This window comes from Anopheles nili, chromosome 2 (genome assembly GCF_943737925.1).
Source record: "Anopheles nili chromosome 2, idAnoNiliSN_F5_01, whole genome shotgun sequence".
NCBI classification, from domain to species: domain Eukaryota; kingdom Metazoa; phylum Arthropoda; class Insecta; order Diptera; family Culicidae; genus Anopheles; species Anopheles nili.
The window spans coordinates 6,475,784-6,494,653 of NC_071291.1; the positions used below are offsets into that span (position 1 = coordinate 6,475,784).

Sequence of the window (18,870 nt, forward strand, 5' to 3'; positions counted from 1 at the left end):
TTTGCTAACGTCAAACGATCACGTTGATGTAAAACATGCTGCACCCTATACCCTACGCGACGAGGGCGAACTCATTGTCGATCGCCTCGCTAAACTGCTCCAAAATGGGCGGCTTTGTGCTGGAGGAATGTGGTGCTCTACTCTACTGTAATTGAACCAAGGTGGCTTAAACCCACTACACTCATGCCCTGTTCAACCGAACGTTGCTTGGTGCACGAATCGATTCATCTACCAATGAGGGGGGTGGTAGGCATGTATTTCGATCTGATTTTGCAAACGGGATTGAGAGTCCAATGCGAAAACATACTACCTTACTGTGCACTTAGTTAGTGCCGGTGATCTTGATCCGAGCTCGGTCGCCAATCAGCGGCCTGAGGGTTTGGTAAGGGCAGCACGGCCCGTTTACCTTGCCCTCTAAAACCACACACATGTCTAAGCGTGCTGTGAGGTACTGGCAGTGCGGGGGAACCAGTTTCCAAGATTGTGCTTCTCATGTTTATTCAAATCAACCGTCGGTTGATACACTTGCAAGTGCACTCGCGCACGGCTGCTGCTCTCGGCTATGCCTGACACACTCGTGTCGCTGGAAAATGATGGCTAATTTCAAGTGCATGTCTCTTCGCACACATCACACCAAGCGCACTTTACAGAGGCGATGGAACCCGCGAGCGTTAGCGCACAATAGTTGTTTGCCAATAAAAGTGGTTTTATTTCTACACAAACAGTACGTTTAGCGAGCCCAGGCTCTGCTTCTAGCGCCCATTTATCTTATTTTACCTGTCACGTTTAACTCTGACAACTGGATCCACGGGCATGATGTTTGAAGAGGCTGGGGCGGCGTGTGTGCTTTACCATTCCGCGAGCGGAAGATGCTGATAATAAAATAAGAAAAATGTGGCGTGATGGTTTTATGGCCAAACAGGTGGGAATGGCAAGCAAAACAAAAAAAAAAGCAAGCTAGAGACGATTCAGCACAGAGAGAGAGAGAGAGAGAGACTCTCTTATACTGCTAGCACTCGCGTTGCAGGTTGGTAAAGTGTTCAAATATTGACACACTCGCGTTCAAACTAATGGTGCTTGGCGCCGAAACCGGAAGCATCTGGATTGGAACGGAAATAGATTCCCTCGGCGCGGTAGCGTGCTTATTTCGCTGCTTCAGCAGGTTTATTCAAATGTTGGTCCTTGTGCGCATCCAAACGGCAAATGGGTAGAAATTTGCAGAAGGCTTTGCTGGAGCACAAAAAGCGAAATATGAGACAATGATCTATTTGTTCGATAGCTGGTTTGGCTCTGATATTCGCTATTCGCCTTCTAACTTTTCACCATTGTTCGCATTTCCCTCTTGATAGCGCTTTACTGTGTTTGAACATCCTTTTGTAGGCCGCACTTGGCAAAGAACGACGCGAACGTCTTGAGAAACGCAAACCACCCTCCTACAGAAGAGTGCACGACCCTCCAGAATAGTCCGTTATCTCTTTATTTCTCGTTTGGTTTGTGATGGCTTTTTGGGTGTGGTTTGGTCTTACCCATTCCTCCATTTACCATGCTATCGGTGAGGCTTTCGTTTGGTCTTCAAAATAAGTCTCTCTTTCTTGACTTGAGCTCGTCGTTGCTTTTGCAGGAATAGGCATCAAATTCCGAAAAAGAAACTGTTGCGATCAGGAGTCCTTTTGGCAGCACACGAAAAGTGCTGATTCGTCATTTGAGATATCAGCCGAGCACGTTGATTGAACATCAAATCCAATCATGGGTCTCTTTCGTTCTCCTTAAACATCGGATATTTACGTCGTCTCTCGCTGAACATTTTTTGCGCTGTGTTACTCCCTGAGCAACTCCCAAGTTCGGATTTGTGGCACGGAAAGTTTGCTTATAAAGTAAAATCGCGGAATCTGCTCAACTGAGCCGAGGGGAGGGGCATTAAAGGCGGTGGGAAATAGTGTGCTCAAAGTTTTATTAGTGCGTCTGTAAATAAACAAACCATCCGACACGCCGAAGGGAGGAACAGACTTCGACCATCCTACTGCACCCAACTTTCCCCTCGAAAAAACGCAGATGATGACGCTGCGATGAGAGGATGTGGTTCGCGTATTTTACCCCAGAGTGTAGCTGTGGGTCAAGAACGTGTCAGAACGTGTGCTGGAAAACACTAAACATGGTTGGTTTTCGCCGCGTCGATCATCTGGTTTCTGACGAATGGAGTTCATTCGTACGAAATTGTGCACCAAGCGGGCGTTGTCAGTGGAAACCGGAGGGCGGCGAGCAAATAAAAACATCCATCGAGCATGTAAATAATCAACCCCAACGGACGCGCCTGCACACGAGATCCATTGATTGATGAGCAAAAGAGCAACAACGTGCTTTCGAGACGCGATTAACGGCGTTTTTGAAGCGAATCGCTCGCTCCAGGAAGCGTAAACAGTGGCACTTGCGCGCGTCCATGTTCAGGTCATCATCGGTCTGGTTTCGGGGAGATCTCTACAACCGGGCCCGATTGTATTGCAGATCGTGCCCGGCGATAGCGCTGCCCTTGCGCGCTTTCGCGAATGTTTTTGTCTACTTTTTTTTTTAGGGTAAGAGTGAGTAAGCAATAAAAACCCCGTGCGAATAGTGTTTCGCGCGGAACGTTTAACCATTGCCCTATACCTTATCAGTGCTCCTCACGAGTTTGTCTCGTAAATCCTCCTGTCTCCGGCACGGCATCAAACTAGGTCGCTCGACCGCACTTGACGACGAACGATGGATGGTATGTTTTTGGTAGATTAACCGGATTGCTGCGAGCAAAATGTTTCCCTTTTTTATGCCACCCTTTTTGTTTGGCGTTCGGATTAGTGACGCGTCGTCTTGAGACAGTTGGCTAAACCGCAAATCCTGACGGTGAGGTGCTGCAAACTAACGTGAATGAGAGGCGAGCCTGTTTACGTAGGGGAGAAATGTGTATTTCTCAAAAGCAAGCGATTCATCCAACAACCCTAGCTTGTTCTCGTTTCTGGCGAAGTGATAATTCTCCAGCACAAGCGAGTCTGACTCAACGTGACGTACGTTAGCCGTTGTGGGAATGTGCTAGACACGCTGTTCTGACGATTTTTCAGTTACAATAATATTATGGTGCTTGACGTCGATCATAACGAAACATTTGCCATGGTCGATGAGGTCAACAATAAATATGTGGATTAATAAAACAACTTTGTCATGTCATAGCAACCCGGGCAGCCTTTTTACTGGGAAAAGACGTCGCATTGCAAATGTCAAACGTTTAATTTGTAATTGTCGAGAACAACCGGGCGTCTCCATCGATCTGTTTACTATTGATCATGCGTGTAAAATATGGCCCTGAGAACAGGGGCCCAAAATCTTGAGTGAATTTAAATGAAATATCTCCTTGTCTTCTTCCCGTAAGAATGCGCGCGCACTACCACCTCGATGGTCACCCGAAGATGCCGTTTATTATTAGAAGAAAAATGACAACACTTTGGTGCGCGCACAAGACCTTTTTTTAAATGAATTTATTTTCATGTTCTTATTTTTCCACCCGGTTCTGGGGCGTTCGCATGTCTGGCACCTGGCCAAACGGTCATCAGCGCTCGTCGGAGAGCTCATCAAAGTATGCCATATTCAAGAATTATTTTTTTAGTCCTCTTTCGGAAGGCCATACGGTGGATGATCGTGGTTGAGTTTTGTTCTCGGAAGGAAACGGAGACGTAGTGGTTTTGGTTGAATTCAGACGCTATGTTGTTTGCATAGTGAATTTAACGACACTGATCTTCGACCAACCCTGTCTATGGTTGAGTATTGCAAACCTTGCCAACTAACAGTAGACTGATTAGCGTGACGAAATACTCTTGCCCATTGCGAGGTTGATCGAATGATGTCTTTTAAATGCACATTCGTTGTCTCACTATTTTATTGACGGCCTACGAGACGCCTTTTGATGGCTGCACAAGCAGTTTATATTTTGTTCATTATGTAATTGCGACAAAAATATCATACAACCGAAAACCCCTTTTGCTGCGTCACTTAGATTAACCTTTACTGCGGCTATGTTTATGCGATGAGAACTAGCTTTACTCACGGCACTCGTGCTCACGGGAATATATCTGGCCACTATTGGGAAAAAGACCGTTCCCACCGGTGGCATTTTTTGACCGCTCCGGGTGATGCGTATTGTCCTTGCTGTAATGCTTACCATCGGCTAAGGTCACCGCAAAAGGAGAGTCCCATGACAGTGCTCTCATCTTCTTCGTACTGACCATAATTTGGAGATTCGATGAAACTTTCCGTTCCTTTCGCCGAAAGAATTCGGAGTTGTCGATAACTGTTCCTGTATATAAAATATCTATGCAGGGAAAATTTTGCGGGAACACGCGTCGATCGAACAAATACTTCCGATTATATAACACGCAAATCTTCACTGCGCATGTCCTCTCTCTGTCGATGTGTGGTGCTCGAAATCACTTGGAAATGGGAGCACGGCCGATGAGCGTTTTTTGTTCTACTTGCGCGAAATGTAGCCGATTCTCTTCTCCCAAAGGAAGAAAAAAAATCACATTCCCTACGTTTTTCTCAGGTAGGACTTTCCATCGCACTCGCGTTTTGTCCGCTCCAATCGCGAAAGTGGAGCAGCTGGTACCGCATAAACACTCGCCAACGCTACTGGACGCTCATTTTCGTGAGTTCCTTTCAATGGGGGAGACGAACGATTGGTCCATGATCCATGATAAAAAGGTGTTACCGTTTTACTAGTGACGGGCGCAGTATTTTCCCCTTAGGATGTGAATAAGTCACATGTATCCTATTCGAAATCTGAAAAATCTGGGAAAAGGGCATGCAAAAGACACGACAAGACTCTATGGTTAAGTAGTTTTTCACCGTGTTTCTTTTGTTACGTTACATTGCGGAAGTGTCAAAGTGAGTTCTGGGTAAGAAAAGAATAGTAACAATTACGGAAATTTATAATTGAACCTTCAACCTTAAGCTTTATCCACGAAAAGGCACATCTATGCCTTCCGAATGTTATGTTGCCCTCGCTTGTACCAATTGAAGGAAATCGGTTTTGTTTCCCGCTCACGATATACAATATGGTGACAAAATGGTTGAGTATCGCTGAGTTTATCGAGAATTGTGATTTATTTGTCCTGCAAACCGATTAAGCATTCAATTTCTATAAGACGTTTCAGATTTGTGTTACTTCCGCTCTCGCAACGTAAGGCTCTCCGATTGTATAATGCTAATGCATGCTTGCTGTACCGTCGTTTACTATCATTTATCGAATAATGCTAATCATGTTTTATTTTCATGTTTGTTTTTTTTCTTTGTTTATTCATATTCTTTTCGTTGTTCAATTGTGTGTAATGCAACAAATCGCATGCATATTCGTGTGGATGTCGTGTACACGAATGATCCCTGTGCGGTGTTGCTGTGTGTTGTGTAATTTTATTTCACGTTTCATTATGTTGTTTGTTTGCCTACCGCATATGTTTCATCGCTGTGCATCGCAATTCGTTTTGTACCAAAACTCATCGACAAATTATGATTTGAACATTTTGCCATCTCATTTTACGGATCCGTTGAACGTTCACGGAATCTTGCAATCATCGTCGTGTTGACGTTGCGAATGATTTGTTAAAAAATACACACACATATATTCAAAAAAAAAACAACGCACAACCGTACACATCATCCTTCACTCATCACCCCGCCCTGCTACAGACCGGTAGGAGGGACTCGTACCGAGGGGCCACGGAGGCCCCGTTAAAGGACGACAACCGTACAGCCGATGGCCAGTTTAAGGTAGTATTGATAAAAGATTCACACTTTTTTCCAGACTTAGCGTACTATTTTAGTTTTGAACATTGCTTCGTAACACACTAACAAATACACTTACAACACACGTAAAAACATACTGATATTCTTGTAAAAGGACTTCCATGAGCTTACTCCATTGTACTTGGATGGTTTGGAATTATTACTATGCGTTGAAAATAGAATCTAATCTGCTAATCTGCTTACCAATAATCGTCCACCCGTCATATTCTACGGGAGTCATGTTTCTTGTTCAAGTTGTTTCTTTCGACGCCGCTCTCTCTTGTATCGAAATTCAAACATTATCCATGGCATCGTGTTGCAAAAGACATACTTCGGGTGGTTCTCGGTGCCTACCGTCCAGTGCGGTCGGTTGTTCTGTGCCAAAGAATAATTCGGTTTACTCCAAAACCAAATGGTACGATTGCCCAACCGTATAATCTTAAACATGCGCCCATCTCATGCAAGCGGCCATGTTGACTGGCTTGAGGAAGAAACAAGGAAATATCGTAATAGCTCGAACACCTCCATCCTTGAGCACCCTACAGCGTAAGAAAGACGGTTGGATGAAATCCTCGATTCCTTACTTTCAACCATGCCGATGCCAGGAGGTGTAATTCCGACGAATTGAACCTCCATAAATGTGGCTAGACCCCGTCTTTTATATAACCGCATTGATACGGTTTATAGCGTTCTTGGCGCGAGCTGTACAACTATGAGGATTTTTTTTGTTCGAATAGCCCAACTTCCTACGTTTATGGAACGTTGGTTCATCATTATCATTGACAATTCTTTTATCGGTTGGATGCGGCTACGCGAAAAAAGACATATCCGAACCACACTGACCCAAACAATTGCTACGCAAGTACGTCACGCTTCATGAACCATGGTTTCATTCATGCCCCGTCATCTGTCGGTGAATTTGACATTCTTTTTCTTAACATACTTGATTGAGTTGAAATTGGAAGTGTGTGTTTTTTTTTCTGTGTCTTTTTGCTCATTGGACATAGCGTTATGTAACATCAGAATTGTATTCACGTGATTGAATGCGGTAACCTTGACAGTTCGTTTTTTACGGTTCAGTTAACTGATTCCATGAGTTCGAATGATCGCAATTTTCGTTCAGGAAGCGGCCCAAAGATTACAGATAGGTTTCAACTTTCTGATTTACTCATTTTCGGTCCTAATTATCTTATTAAACCTAATCATTGTGTCGCATGCTATTCGTGTGTCATTAAGTTGAAATGAGTTGATTAATCATCTTTTTGTTCATTTTTATATTTTGTATGTATCGTTCCTGTTTGTAGTCCAATAATATAGATAATTATTATATTAATTCTCGAATGACATGTGTGTGTATGTGTTTGAGCGTAGATTGTATTTGGTGTAAACAGGTAAGAGGTGTGGGTTTTTTCTTATTATTAGTTTTAGTACATTTCGAAGCTGCTATGTTTGCTGTAATGGGGATAATATTATCAATTTTTACAATCTCTGTATAATTGTTATGCTCCTTATATTACACCATCAACAAAACGCAGTACGTTCAAGAGTGTAATGACGTCAATTGCTCGTAGAAAGAGGTCTAGTATATCGCCGATCCAGTTTCGAAAGCTGTCGCCGTCGTTAGAATTTAAGTACCGGCAGCATACTCGAATGGGCAAAAAGGAGGCGTATCTGTTTTTTTGCTTTACTCCACCTGTTCGAGGAGTGCCTGGCTGTGGTCATCGTTACCCGCTCGGGGTGGTATCTTAATTGCAATAATAACAACTAATAAGCCCACCGCTTCGTACTCATCATCGTCTACCAATAATCTAATACGCGTGCAGCATTTTTTTCTTTCTATCGTTTTGCACGTTGTCGCAATTCTCTACCTTTTCCGCTCTCGTTCAGGCGCAACGGATTGGGAAATGTGCTAGTTTATCTTCTTCGTTTTCAATTTGTGTGTACATAGGTGTCTTGTGGGTGCGGAGCGAATATAACTTCGCTGCCCCCGAAAGTCCTTGAAATGCTCGTGCGATGGAAGCCACATTTTCTACGAGAGAAGGACTATTAGAAGTGGTAAACGGTAACGGCACGGAAAATAGCACTTTTCCATCGCGCACGACTGACCGATAGGTAGCGGAATCGAAACTGAAACGTGTGCAAATGGCCGGCTGCGAGCGACGAGAAGAACTATCCATTAACGAGCATTTTTTTTTTTGCATTTACGATGAACCACCCATACGTGGTGGTATGCGCCGAATGCACCACTTTTATGGTCGACTGCGCCGTACGATGTTCGTGACGGAAACCCTTTGCATAGCATGTCGGTGACGCAATTGTCGAGTATGACTCCCTGGAGCATTTGCCAAATGATGAAGAAGGCTCAACCACCGGGATGATGGGACCATTATCGAGGCTTGGCCCTTGTACTACGCCATCGTTTCGATGGCGTTTATTGGGCCCACTCACTTACTGCCTGTTTTAAGAAGATAATAATAAAAACCCCGAATCGGTTTATGTCACGACATGCCCGTCTGGCGGCAGGTTCGCTGGATATGGATGACCCTAAAGCAGCCGACGTGTGCTAATCGTTCGGCAGAAAATCGACGGTGTAGGTTTTTATGTCTCAGTCAATTTCGCTTTTCGGTGCGTTTCGTAAACCTAGCCTTGGATAGGATTGACGTCAAGCGGTTGGAAGTTAGGTTATGGTCGATGACATCCGCGATAACGGTGGGTCTATCACAAAAATGTTAGGTACAATTTCGCACATAGCTCTGGATGGGTTTTGTATGATAGTACAACATATGATTTTCACATGTTCGCGATAGACGCTGAAGAGGATATCAATGTCACCTCCAAATGCTCCACTTGTTCTTCATTAGTTAAGTGGGATTCATTCCAAACGGTGGTAGTAATAATATCGGTAATAGTAGTAGTGGTGGTTGCAGTAGTATCACCGGTAGTTGTTGGTTCACATGATGGTGGATGAAATAGGTCGAACAAATCTGTCACGATTCCTTCGACTCCCTTCCTCTCTTTAACTCCCTCCACCCCCTTACCAACAGGTTTGATTGACATACCGGTATCTTATCGGCGCCGCGGACAACCATCATGAAGGGTTATCGTGCACTAATGATGCTTCTCGGGTGGCAGCGATGAGATACAACGGTTCAGTGATACCCCGAGCACCGTCAGTCGAAGAGCAGTGTTCGATTGGGCAAGGATGATCTTATAAGGCTGCGTCCGTAGTACCACGCACAGTGCGCACGGCGTTACACCTTGCCCGATTGAGTCCTTGTTCCTAAACGACTTAAAAAAAAGATTAACTGCTGTGGTGCTCCAGCAGTGAGTGGAAGAAAAGAATTGTGTGATTAATAGGTGTGTCTTGTTTTCTCTCTCTCTCTCACACACACTCTTGGATACAATTCCATCAACACAGTCAAGACGCAAAATGCCGCCAAAGAAGAAAACCGATTTAGATGATTTGAAGCAGGAGTTGGACATCGATTATCATAAGATCTCACCGGAAGAACTATACCAGCGACTTCAGACACATCCGGAAAATGTAAGTATTCAAGCAATTAATTCTTGCGAAAAGATAGTGGTGTGCTGATAATCAACGCTGTTTAGTTCAGATATGTAAAACGTTTTTTTTTTTTCAAATTCTTACGAATGTCGCTGTAAAACAGGATATCAAATATTCAACAAATATTTTAAAGATACTAGGAACATGTGGTAGTAGATTTATGAAAAAAATAATCCATCAGTGTCCTATGGTTAGATGTTACGTAGCATTTCTCTTTTTTATTGTAATCTGTTAAGCCAGTTATGATCAATTGGTCATAACCGTCAAAGTTATCGAACATCAGTCTGGTTTATGGTAGTAGTCTGATTCTGACGATGTTGATGACAGTAAAAAAACGTTTACAACCTGCAAAAGGCGGAAATAAACGTGATAGACAATCTCGGAATTAAGAGAAACCTCTTTTTTAATGGTGCAAAAGGACATGATATCGCGGCGGGTTAGCGCCGCCGGTATCCGGTATACATTGATAAGAGGCGTAGTGCACTGTTTTAACAATGAGCGATGAGTTTTAAATCGTTTGAAGATATGGACTGGTTTACCTGAATACAGAACAACGTGTCTTTTGTAACCAAGAGGGTTGCCATGAGATAGACGATTATAATCTTCTTCAAGATAGTACAATTGTTGCACCCTCTGCAAATGATAGATAGCAGCTGAATGTAGTCGCTTAGGGTAAGTTAGCGTTATCTACTGTCATCAGCTAGAACAGGAACATTTTACAAGCTCCCACTTATCGTTGCAGTTATTAGTTTTCTTTGAAACGAGTATAGTATGTCGTCAAATCGTCAATGGTTTTAACTGAAGTTCAAAATTATCTGATTAGTAAGATTTCTAATCACCGGTTTCAATTCTTCTACAGGGTCTCAGCCACGCGAAAGCCAAGGAGAATCTGGAAAGAGATGGACCAAACGCCCTAACCCCACCCAAACAGACGCCCGAATGGGTCAAGTTCTGCAAGAATCTCTTCGGCGGTTTCGCTCTGCTGCTGTGGATCGGTGCCATCCTGTGCTTCATCGCCTATTCGATTCAGGCCAGTACCGTTGAGGAACCGGCCGATGATAATCTGTATCTCGGTATTGTGCTGGCCGCTGTCGTGATAGTGACCGGTATCTTCTCGTACTACCAGGTAAGATGCATAACGAGAATCTCCCTTGCAATAATCGTTGCAATACTCATCGAAATGGCATTTCCGTTTTCTCTTGTAGGAATCGAAAAGTTCAAAGATTATGGAATCGTTCAAGAACATGGTGCCCCAGTTCGCTACCGTTCTGCGCGAAGGCGAGAAGCTGACACTGCGCGCTGAAGATCTCGTCATTGGTGACGTCGTGGAGGTCAAGTTCGGTGACAGGATACCGGCTGATGTTCGCATCATCGAAGCACGTAACTTCAAGGTAAAAAGGCATTTTTTTTCTCACAACGGTGTCGGTGTTCTTTGTGCGGTATACACAACGTGACCAACGCGATGAAGTAATACTTGCAGCAAGCGAAGTTATCTAGTCGGCCGTCATTCATTAATAATGAAATTCAATTCCTTCGAATTGAGGTCATTTTTCGTAAGGTGCACAACAGTGTGCGTTTGTTCTCTAAACGAAACGAGAACTCGGAAGCGGTGGGGCGAAATGTCCAATTGCGAATCGTTTCAATCATGCTAGAGAACAGTGTGGAGCACAAAATAATTGAAGCTGCGCTCGTAGAGGGTCCAGCGGATGAAAGGCTGCTGCTCGGTCGGCTGCCTGTATGCTTACCGGTGGGGTGTCATTGTGTTGCAGTGGCAGCAAAGCCTCAGTTGTCGGTTTTTATGATGATTCGTTTTGATTGGTTTCACCGCGCGCCATCGCACATCCGATCCTGCTGCATTCGCGGCGTGCTTTCCGTTTCGCGTATCGCACATTCTAGCATGGTCAATCCAATCCACTGAATGAATGGCGGGGACCCGAACTCACCATCCGAATGGGTTGATTGTAGAACGGACGGACACACTCAATGTGGATGGAGCATTGAGAGTGCTGTTAGTTTTTATTGCTTTTAGGATCCTCATGTTTAATGGGTGGTAAGGGTGAACACGAGTTCGTTTGGCATTGCAAAAACACGCGTGTTGGATGTTCGTTCTCACCCCTATCAATTGCCATGAAGTATGCAGCGGAAAACATTGCTGTTTTATTTGAACGAGTGAACTCTGGGGTGGAAGGAATACCTTTTCAAATTAGACCATGAGTAACGGAGGTCGTATTGTACAATTGAAAATCACCTTCGTATGAAGTAGACTGCGTGTAGTCCAAAGTACTCGAATCAAACATCAAAAACATCGAATCTAACATGGTTTAATTAAAAATTTTCCTCTTCATTGTTTGCTTCCCACAGGTCGACAATTCTTCACTGACTGGTGAATCTGAACCGCAGTCCCGTGGACCAGATTTCACTCATGAAAATCCGCTGGAAACGAAGAATTTGGCCTTCTTCTCGACGAACGCCGTCGAAGGAACTGCAAAGGGTGTTGTCATCAGCTGCGGTGACCATACCGTAATGGGACGTATCGCTGGTTTGGCTTCTGGTTTGGACACGGGTGAGACTCCGATCGCTAAGGAAATCCACCATTTCATCCACTTGATCACGGGTGTCGCTGTGTTCCTCGGTGTGACCTTCTTCGTCATCGCGTTTATCCTCGGTTACCACTGGCTGGACGCTGTTATCTTCCTGATCGGTATTATCGTCGCCAACGTCCCTGAGGGTTTGCTGGCCACCGTTACTGTGTGCCTGACGCTCACTGCCAAGCGTATGGCCTCCAAGAACTGTCTGGTGAAGAACTTGGAAGCTGTAGAGACGCTCGGCTCCACCTCGACCATCTGCTCGGATAAGACCGGTACATTGACGCAGAACCGCATGACCGTCGCGCATATGTGGTTTGACAATCAGATCATCGAAGCCGATACCACTGAGGATCAGAGTGGCGTGCAGTATGATCGTACCAGCCCCGGATTTAAGGCCCTGTCTCGTATCGCTACGCTGTGTAACCGTGCCGAGTTCAAGGGAGGCCAAGATGGTGTTCCGATTCTGAAGAAGGAAGTGAGCGGTGACGCCTCGGAAGCTGCGCTGCTGAAGTGCATGGAACTTGCCCTTGGAGACGTGATGAACATTCGCAAGCGCAACAAGAAGGTGTGCGAAATTCCATTCAACTCGACCAACAAGTACCAGGTATCAATCCACGAGACGGAAGATCCCAGCGATCCGCGCTACTTGCTCGTCATGAAGGGCGCACCTGAGCGTATCCTGGAGCGCTGCTCGACTATCTTCATCAACGGCAAGGAAAAGCTGATGGATGAAGAGATGAAGGAAGCATTCAACAATGCCTACCTGGAGTTGGGTGGTCTCGGCGAGCGTGTGCTTGGTTTCTGCGATTTCATGCTGCCCTCGGATAAGTACCCTGTCGGATTCAAGTTCAACTCGGACGAAGTAAACTTCCAGGTTGATAATCTACGATTCGTTGGATTGATGTCTATGATTGATCCACCCCGTGCTGCCGTCCCGGATGCTGTCGCCAAGTGCCGTTCGGCCGGTATCAAGGTCATTATGGTTACCGGCGATCATCCGATCACTGCCAAGGCCATCGCCAAGTCGGTTGGTATCATTTCGGAAGGTAACGAGACAGTTGAGGATATTGCACAGCGTTTGAACATCCCCGTGTCTGAGGTGAATCCGCGTGAGGCGAAGGCTGCCGTCGTGCACGGTTCCGAGCTGCGTGATCTGTCGTCGGATCAGATGGATGAAATTTTACGCTATCACACGGAAATTGTGTTCGCCCGTACCTCGCCGCAGCAAAAGCTGATTATCGTTGAAGGTTGCCAGCGCATGGGTGCCATCGTAGCTGTAACTGGTGATGGTGTGAATGATTCGCCTGCCCTGAAGAAGGCTGACATTGGTGTTGCTATGGGTATTGCCGGTTCGGATGTATCGAAGCAGGTAAAGTGGCGTTCCGACACCTTTGAAGTTGATTTCCGATGGCTTTTGTAATGATACGAAACTTATTGATTTGTCATATTAGGCCGCTGACATGATTCTGCTCGATGACAATTTCGCCTCGATCGTCACTGGTGTTGAGGAGGGACGTCTGATTTTCGATAACTTGAAGAAATCGATTGCGTACACGCTGACGTCTAACATTCCGGAAATTTCGCCCTTCCTGGCATTCATCCTGTGCGACATTCCGCTACCGCTCGGCACCGTCACTATTCTGTGTATCGATTTGGGCACGGACATGGTAAGTTTGAACGATTCGATTACATCGGATTTTCTCTTTCCCTATAATATTCCCTCGGCTCCGGATTAAGAATAGCGTCTTAGTGACGCATCTCTTGTTCAAAGTAAGGCGACCCTGGAGTGTTATTGCTTCACACATCTTCTATGATGAAGTTCATGAAAAACGGCGGTTAAGTTTTCGGCGACAGCGATAACACGAGGACAACAGTAAAAGCTAATAGAAACGATTTGTTACTTTGTTGCGGTAGGCAAAAATGATAAAGTCTGATATCGGTTAGCGCTTGCAACCTATTGCACATATGCAGCGCTGTTCGTTATAGGTCGAATATGTAACATGTAGGTGTGTTTAACTATTTTTTCTTCTTTTTTGTACCTTTTTATTCTCCGTATTTTCCCATTTTATCACGTTGCTTCATTGGGTCGAACCTGGAATGTTTTCTTTGTTCCTGGCATTGCGAATGAATATTCGTACCATCATATCTTTCCTTCTCGAAAACAACGTGTGTGTGTGTGTGTGCACTTTTTTGCTAGGTGCCGGCCATTTCGCTGGCCTACGAAGAGTCTGAGTCCGACATAATGAAACGCCGGCCTCGCAATCCATACCAGGATAAGCTGGTGAACGAGAGGTAACCACGAACGGTTGTGTGAAAAATCGTTACTTTTTAATTACTCTCTACACTCTGCTATCTTGTTTCATTATTGTTTTATAATGTCTAGTTTTGATTTTGAGTAGTAACTGAGTTAGTTATGCCATTCAAATGACTTTTTGTCATGATGCTAGTGATACAATATTTCTATCTTCTCTTCTACTTTTTATAAAAAACTTACACCCTAAATCTGTAACGATAAGGGTGACTCTGTTTATTTCACTCTTTTCTTCTTTTTCATACTCACTGCCTTACCAGTTCTATTTATTCATATTATTTTTTATTCTACTGCAATTTGTACAATTATTATTGCCCTTTTGATAAATTGATGATCTGTTTCTTATCTATACAATTCTTCTGATATCGTAAAATAATAGCGCATTCTAAAACTCAGCAGTCACTATTCAAGTAGAGTATTGCAAGCCAGATTATAGAAAAGCTCTCGATTTGCTTACAAATAAACCGCGTGTTTATAGCTGCTCGAGTAATACGCTAGAGGTTATCCAAAATAAGAAGAAACAGGTACGTGTGCGGAGGCGCATCAGTAGAATTTTTTTCCAAATGTTTTATTTTATTTCAAGTAAAGCAAAAACTCCTCACCTTTCTGATGTCTTCTTTAAGGGAAGAGAGGCAGTCGGAAAATCGTTTCTATTATTCATCTTTGGTTAGCTTCCCAATTTCATATAATTTATATTTTTCTGTAGAGGGAGAATAACAGAAAATAATGAACAATATGCACTATTTTAGGTATCGTGGATGAAATTTATGATTTCTGTTTTATTTTTACGATATATTCATTATTTGATACACAACGTTCCGTATAGGTACCTGCCATTTCGCTAGCCTACGAACATGCAGAGTCCGATATCATGAAACGACCGCCTCGTGATCCCTTCAACGATAAACTTGTCAATGAGAGGTTCTTATTCTTTTTTATTGTTTTTGCAAATTGGGTTTTATTTTTAATATACCTACTAAACCATAACGATTTCCGAATGATACGCGCCAAATACCATTAAACCAGAAACCAACCAAGAATCCATGTAATATGAAGCGACTGCACTGCAAAACTTCTACTAACGAAACAATGCACCTTAAGTTAGGCTAATTAAGACTCGTCTAACATTTGCAGAACATAGGGGACAGAATCTGCTCTCTTTGCATGCAGAAAATCGCGGTTGAATGCATTTGAAGATTAAGACGCATTTCTAGCATAATATCTAGTTTATAAGTTGGTTTAGCTATTTACGATGGCCCTTAACTTATGCTAAGCTAAGAAGATTCACTTTGCTTCAGGTTAACAAATTGAAGGGAAGCACCTTTGGTTAACCAAAACAAATACTCCTTCACTACAGTACACATACAACATGAAGACAGACTTGTCCTTAATACTAAACCCGCAACCAACCGTCCTCAGAAATGTCCCTTCATATCATTCGAACAGCCAGCATTCATTCCGCGATTTTTATTTTCATTCTTTCAACTCCTAAGCTATTCATCTACGCCCCGCATTTGCATATTATTCTACATCCTGCAACCATATGCCTTTGAAAACGTTACTTGACCGATGGTTGCGTCTGGTATGATATTTGCTCTTACATGGTCTGCAGAGGAGTGAATTAGTGTCTACAGGAATTCTTTCAAATGAATGAGTAAACTGATCTTCACTCCAAACGTTACGCTTTTTGTGAATGTCTAATTAAGCGTTTGTGTTCGCCGCCAAAACGAAACTTTTGTTGGACAAAAGTAGCAATTTTCAGAAGCCTTTCTCCACAGCCGCTAAACGATACATTTTTTTAACCTGTCTTTATTGTGTCAACTGCTTTAGTAATCAAACGATCTTTTTCTTCTTCTATTCCTATGGTTCATATCTAATCGTGCGAATGTAATAACCCTACAAAATCGTCTCTATTCGCGAACACACTTCTGAATAATATCGTGTATGATCGAATGTTTTAATCAACGCATCACATTTGTTAAAATGATCGCCATTTCTCGATGCTTTCGATAATTGGCCTCATTCGAACGATCCTCCTCGCCATCGTGCTCATAACCCTGTTCACACTTTGTATCCTGATCACGTGCGCTCAAATCTGCGTAAATGATTGTGCGATCATGTTAACAAAACAAAAAAAAACAAACAAAATCGTACATATCGTACATGCTGATTTCAAACATCATTACAAAAATAAATCCATCGATCGGGATCCAATCATACAACGCGACAAAACACGATCACCTCGAATCGCCTCGCTCGACCGCCATACATGCACTAATCTATCCCAATCACACACCATGATGTCCTTGTGCGTGATCCTTGTGTACATTTGTGCGTTTATGTGTATGTATGCGTGTGTGTGTGCGCGCGTGCCATATGTCCTTCGATTGCGGCATACTCAGGTTCCCGCTATCTCACTTGCCTACGAGGAAGCCGAATCAGATATCATGAAACGCCAGCCCCGTAACCCGTTTACTGATAAATTGGTCAACGAAAGGTAATCCATACCCCTTGGTATCTTAATACCGTAAAAAAAACAACAAATTTAAATCACAACCGCACATTGTCAAGAGTGTTTATGTCTCTGGCATTCTTGCTCATAGCTTCGCAGGAGAAGAATGTTGAGATGCGCACACGCTTGCCATGTGTGTTTTTTCTTCTTTAAATCAAGTATCCTTTCGTGTGTCTATAATACTCTTGTGATTTCTATTTTGTGTTGTTGTAATCCTGACTGTTTTCTTCCGCGACCAACATGTCGTCCTCTGGCGGCTGCTCACGTCGTCTACTAGATTTGACACTACTCGCTCTCTTTCTCTATCTTGCTCTTCTAATATGTGTGCGTGTCTGTTGTTTTCGTGTGCGCGTGTTATTCTGTAATATTTCTTCTTGCTATCACCCCGTTTGTCTATTTGTTCAGTATCTTACTTGAGTGGTGGGACTAATTTGATTTATTGATATTTCCTTCATTTGGTTTGGTAATCTTAGAAATTGGCTAGAACCATTTGATTTTTAAAATCCCTTGATAGTGCTCCCTATTGTTCCATTTGCTATATCGTGTTGAAACCATTCGATGGAAAATCACTATAATAAAGATTTACTTTTTGCTTTGGTTGTTTTTCCGTCATTACTAAAATCTGCCTTAATTTATGTAACTTTTTTTTTGTTTTCCATGTATACTTTTGCTTTTTCTTCTTTACATTTTTATCGTCTTTTTATCTTAAAATCACTCCCATTTCGATACTCTAAATCTATTGAACTTTTCATTTACTCGCTTTTCCATTTGATTGAATAAAATTCCTCGTATTCCTCGCAAATGCGAATCAATTAGCCATTAGAGAACATATGTTCAAATAGCAAAGGTAAGTTCAATTCTTTCCTCATCATCCCTGTCCTCCTCATAGCGTCGATACAAGTTAAACCAAAACATTTCCCCAAGGTACACAACACATCAATATCACGTGCTTATATCATATCTCATATAAAAATACTCCGAGTTAATCTTCCTACGATCACCGACAACATCCACGTTTGTAGTATGCGTTTCGTGGAGATTTTTTTCTCAAACGGAACCATCGTCCATTCGTACACGTTGTACCCTATCTCTTCCCTTTGCATTTCTGCTTACGGAACACATTTATGCTTACTCAACAACACAACAAACTATTGAGCGCGAATGCCTTTTCTCAGGCAACTTAAAATCGCCCTCTTTTTTACACACTAGAGAATCCCATCGCAAAACTTTCAGCATTCCAATGTTTGGATCGCGATGAATTCCTGTTATCAGTCAACATCCGTTTCTGGTCTTCTTAGCACTGCGTGTCGTGATACAAACACTGAACCTCTCCTAGTCGGAACGTAACATTTAGTGATGGTATTTTTTTGTTGGATTGGTTTTGTTTATAGCAAACTGCATCTCAAATGCTAGAATAGAATACAAGTTCTCTATCTTCACAAGACTCTATCTGTCTGTATCCCACTCGCTCTCTATCGCAACAATCGTTTAGAATTTGTTTCAATGCAACAATATTTTTTCGTAACGAATGCTGCTAGAATAGATGACGCTGAAGCCAGAAGTATCCTGGTTTCATTTTTGGTCCACTATCGATCTCCGTTTCTTACTCCACGAACTCTTTTCTTCTATCTTCTTGTATGCGTTAGTATATACATCATGATCGGTTACCTCGTTACTCTTTAGTTTCTTTACATATTCGCAACGTTCTATTAGCTAGCTGTTCTGGTGGTACAATTGAAGCAACCAACCACCGTAACAAATGTAAATCGCTTGCAAGTGCAGTGTCCATTCTATGCCATTCTGTTGGCGATTCAAGTGTGATTTGACGTCTTACCTTTAGCATTAGCAGCAATCCAGTAGTGTATAATCGCTTGCTAAGTGGTTTATCTGAATAACATCTCATGTGCGTCACGTACTAAGGTCGATATGCTAGCCTATCAGTGTGACGTTAGTCAGTGGCGCCTAGCAAAATGGCCATGTCCACTCGTCGACCGCCTTCAGGCAACGTCTTATGGGGCAGTTGCACCTGGTAGTGTAACTCCAAAAAAAAAACATAATACTTTATACCTAGAAGACAGCGCATCGTTACACC

The 18,870-nt window shown here is 43.2% G+C and overlaps 1 protein-coding gene across 5 annotated transcripts in view; it reads left to right on the plus strand.

The window, feature by feature from the left end:
• The window catches only part of LOC128721663 (sodium/potassium-transporting ATPase subunit alpha), a 62,549-nt gene that overhangs the window by 34,315 nt on the left and 9,364 nt on the right, over window positions 1-18,870 (plus strand). For 2 of the 5 annotated variants that reach the window (XM_053815441.1, XM_053815440.1), the window contains exons 2-7: window positions 9,221-9,346; window positions 10,227-10,493; window positions 10,573-10,758; window positions 11,729-13,324; window positions 13,407-13,622; window positions 15,093-15,187. In XM_053815441.1, coding sequence (XP_053671416.1) covers window positions 9,233-9,346; window positions 10,227-10,493; window positions 10,573-10,758; window positions 11,729-13,324; window positions 13,407-13,622; window positions 15,093-15,187 — 2,474 coding nt within the window. In that variant the 5' untranslated portion in view covers window positions 9,221-9,232. Of the gene's footprint in view, window positions 1-5,760; window positions 5,788-9,220; window positions 9,347-10,226; window positions 10,494-10,572; window positions 10,759-11,728; window positions 13,325-13,406; window positions 13,623-15,092; window positions 15,188-16,668; window positions 16,764-18,870 lie in introns of those variants that run through there. The other 3 variants (XM_053815442.1, XM_053815437.1, XM_053815439.1) reach the window with 3 other exon arrangements.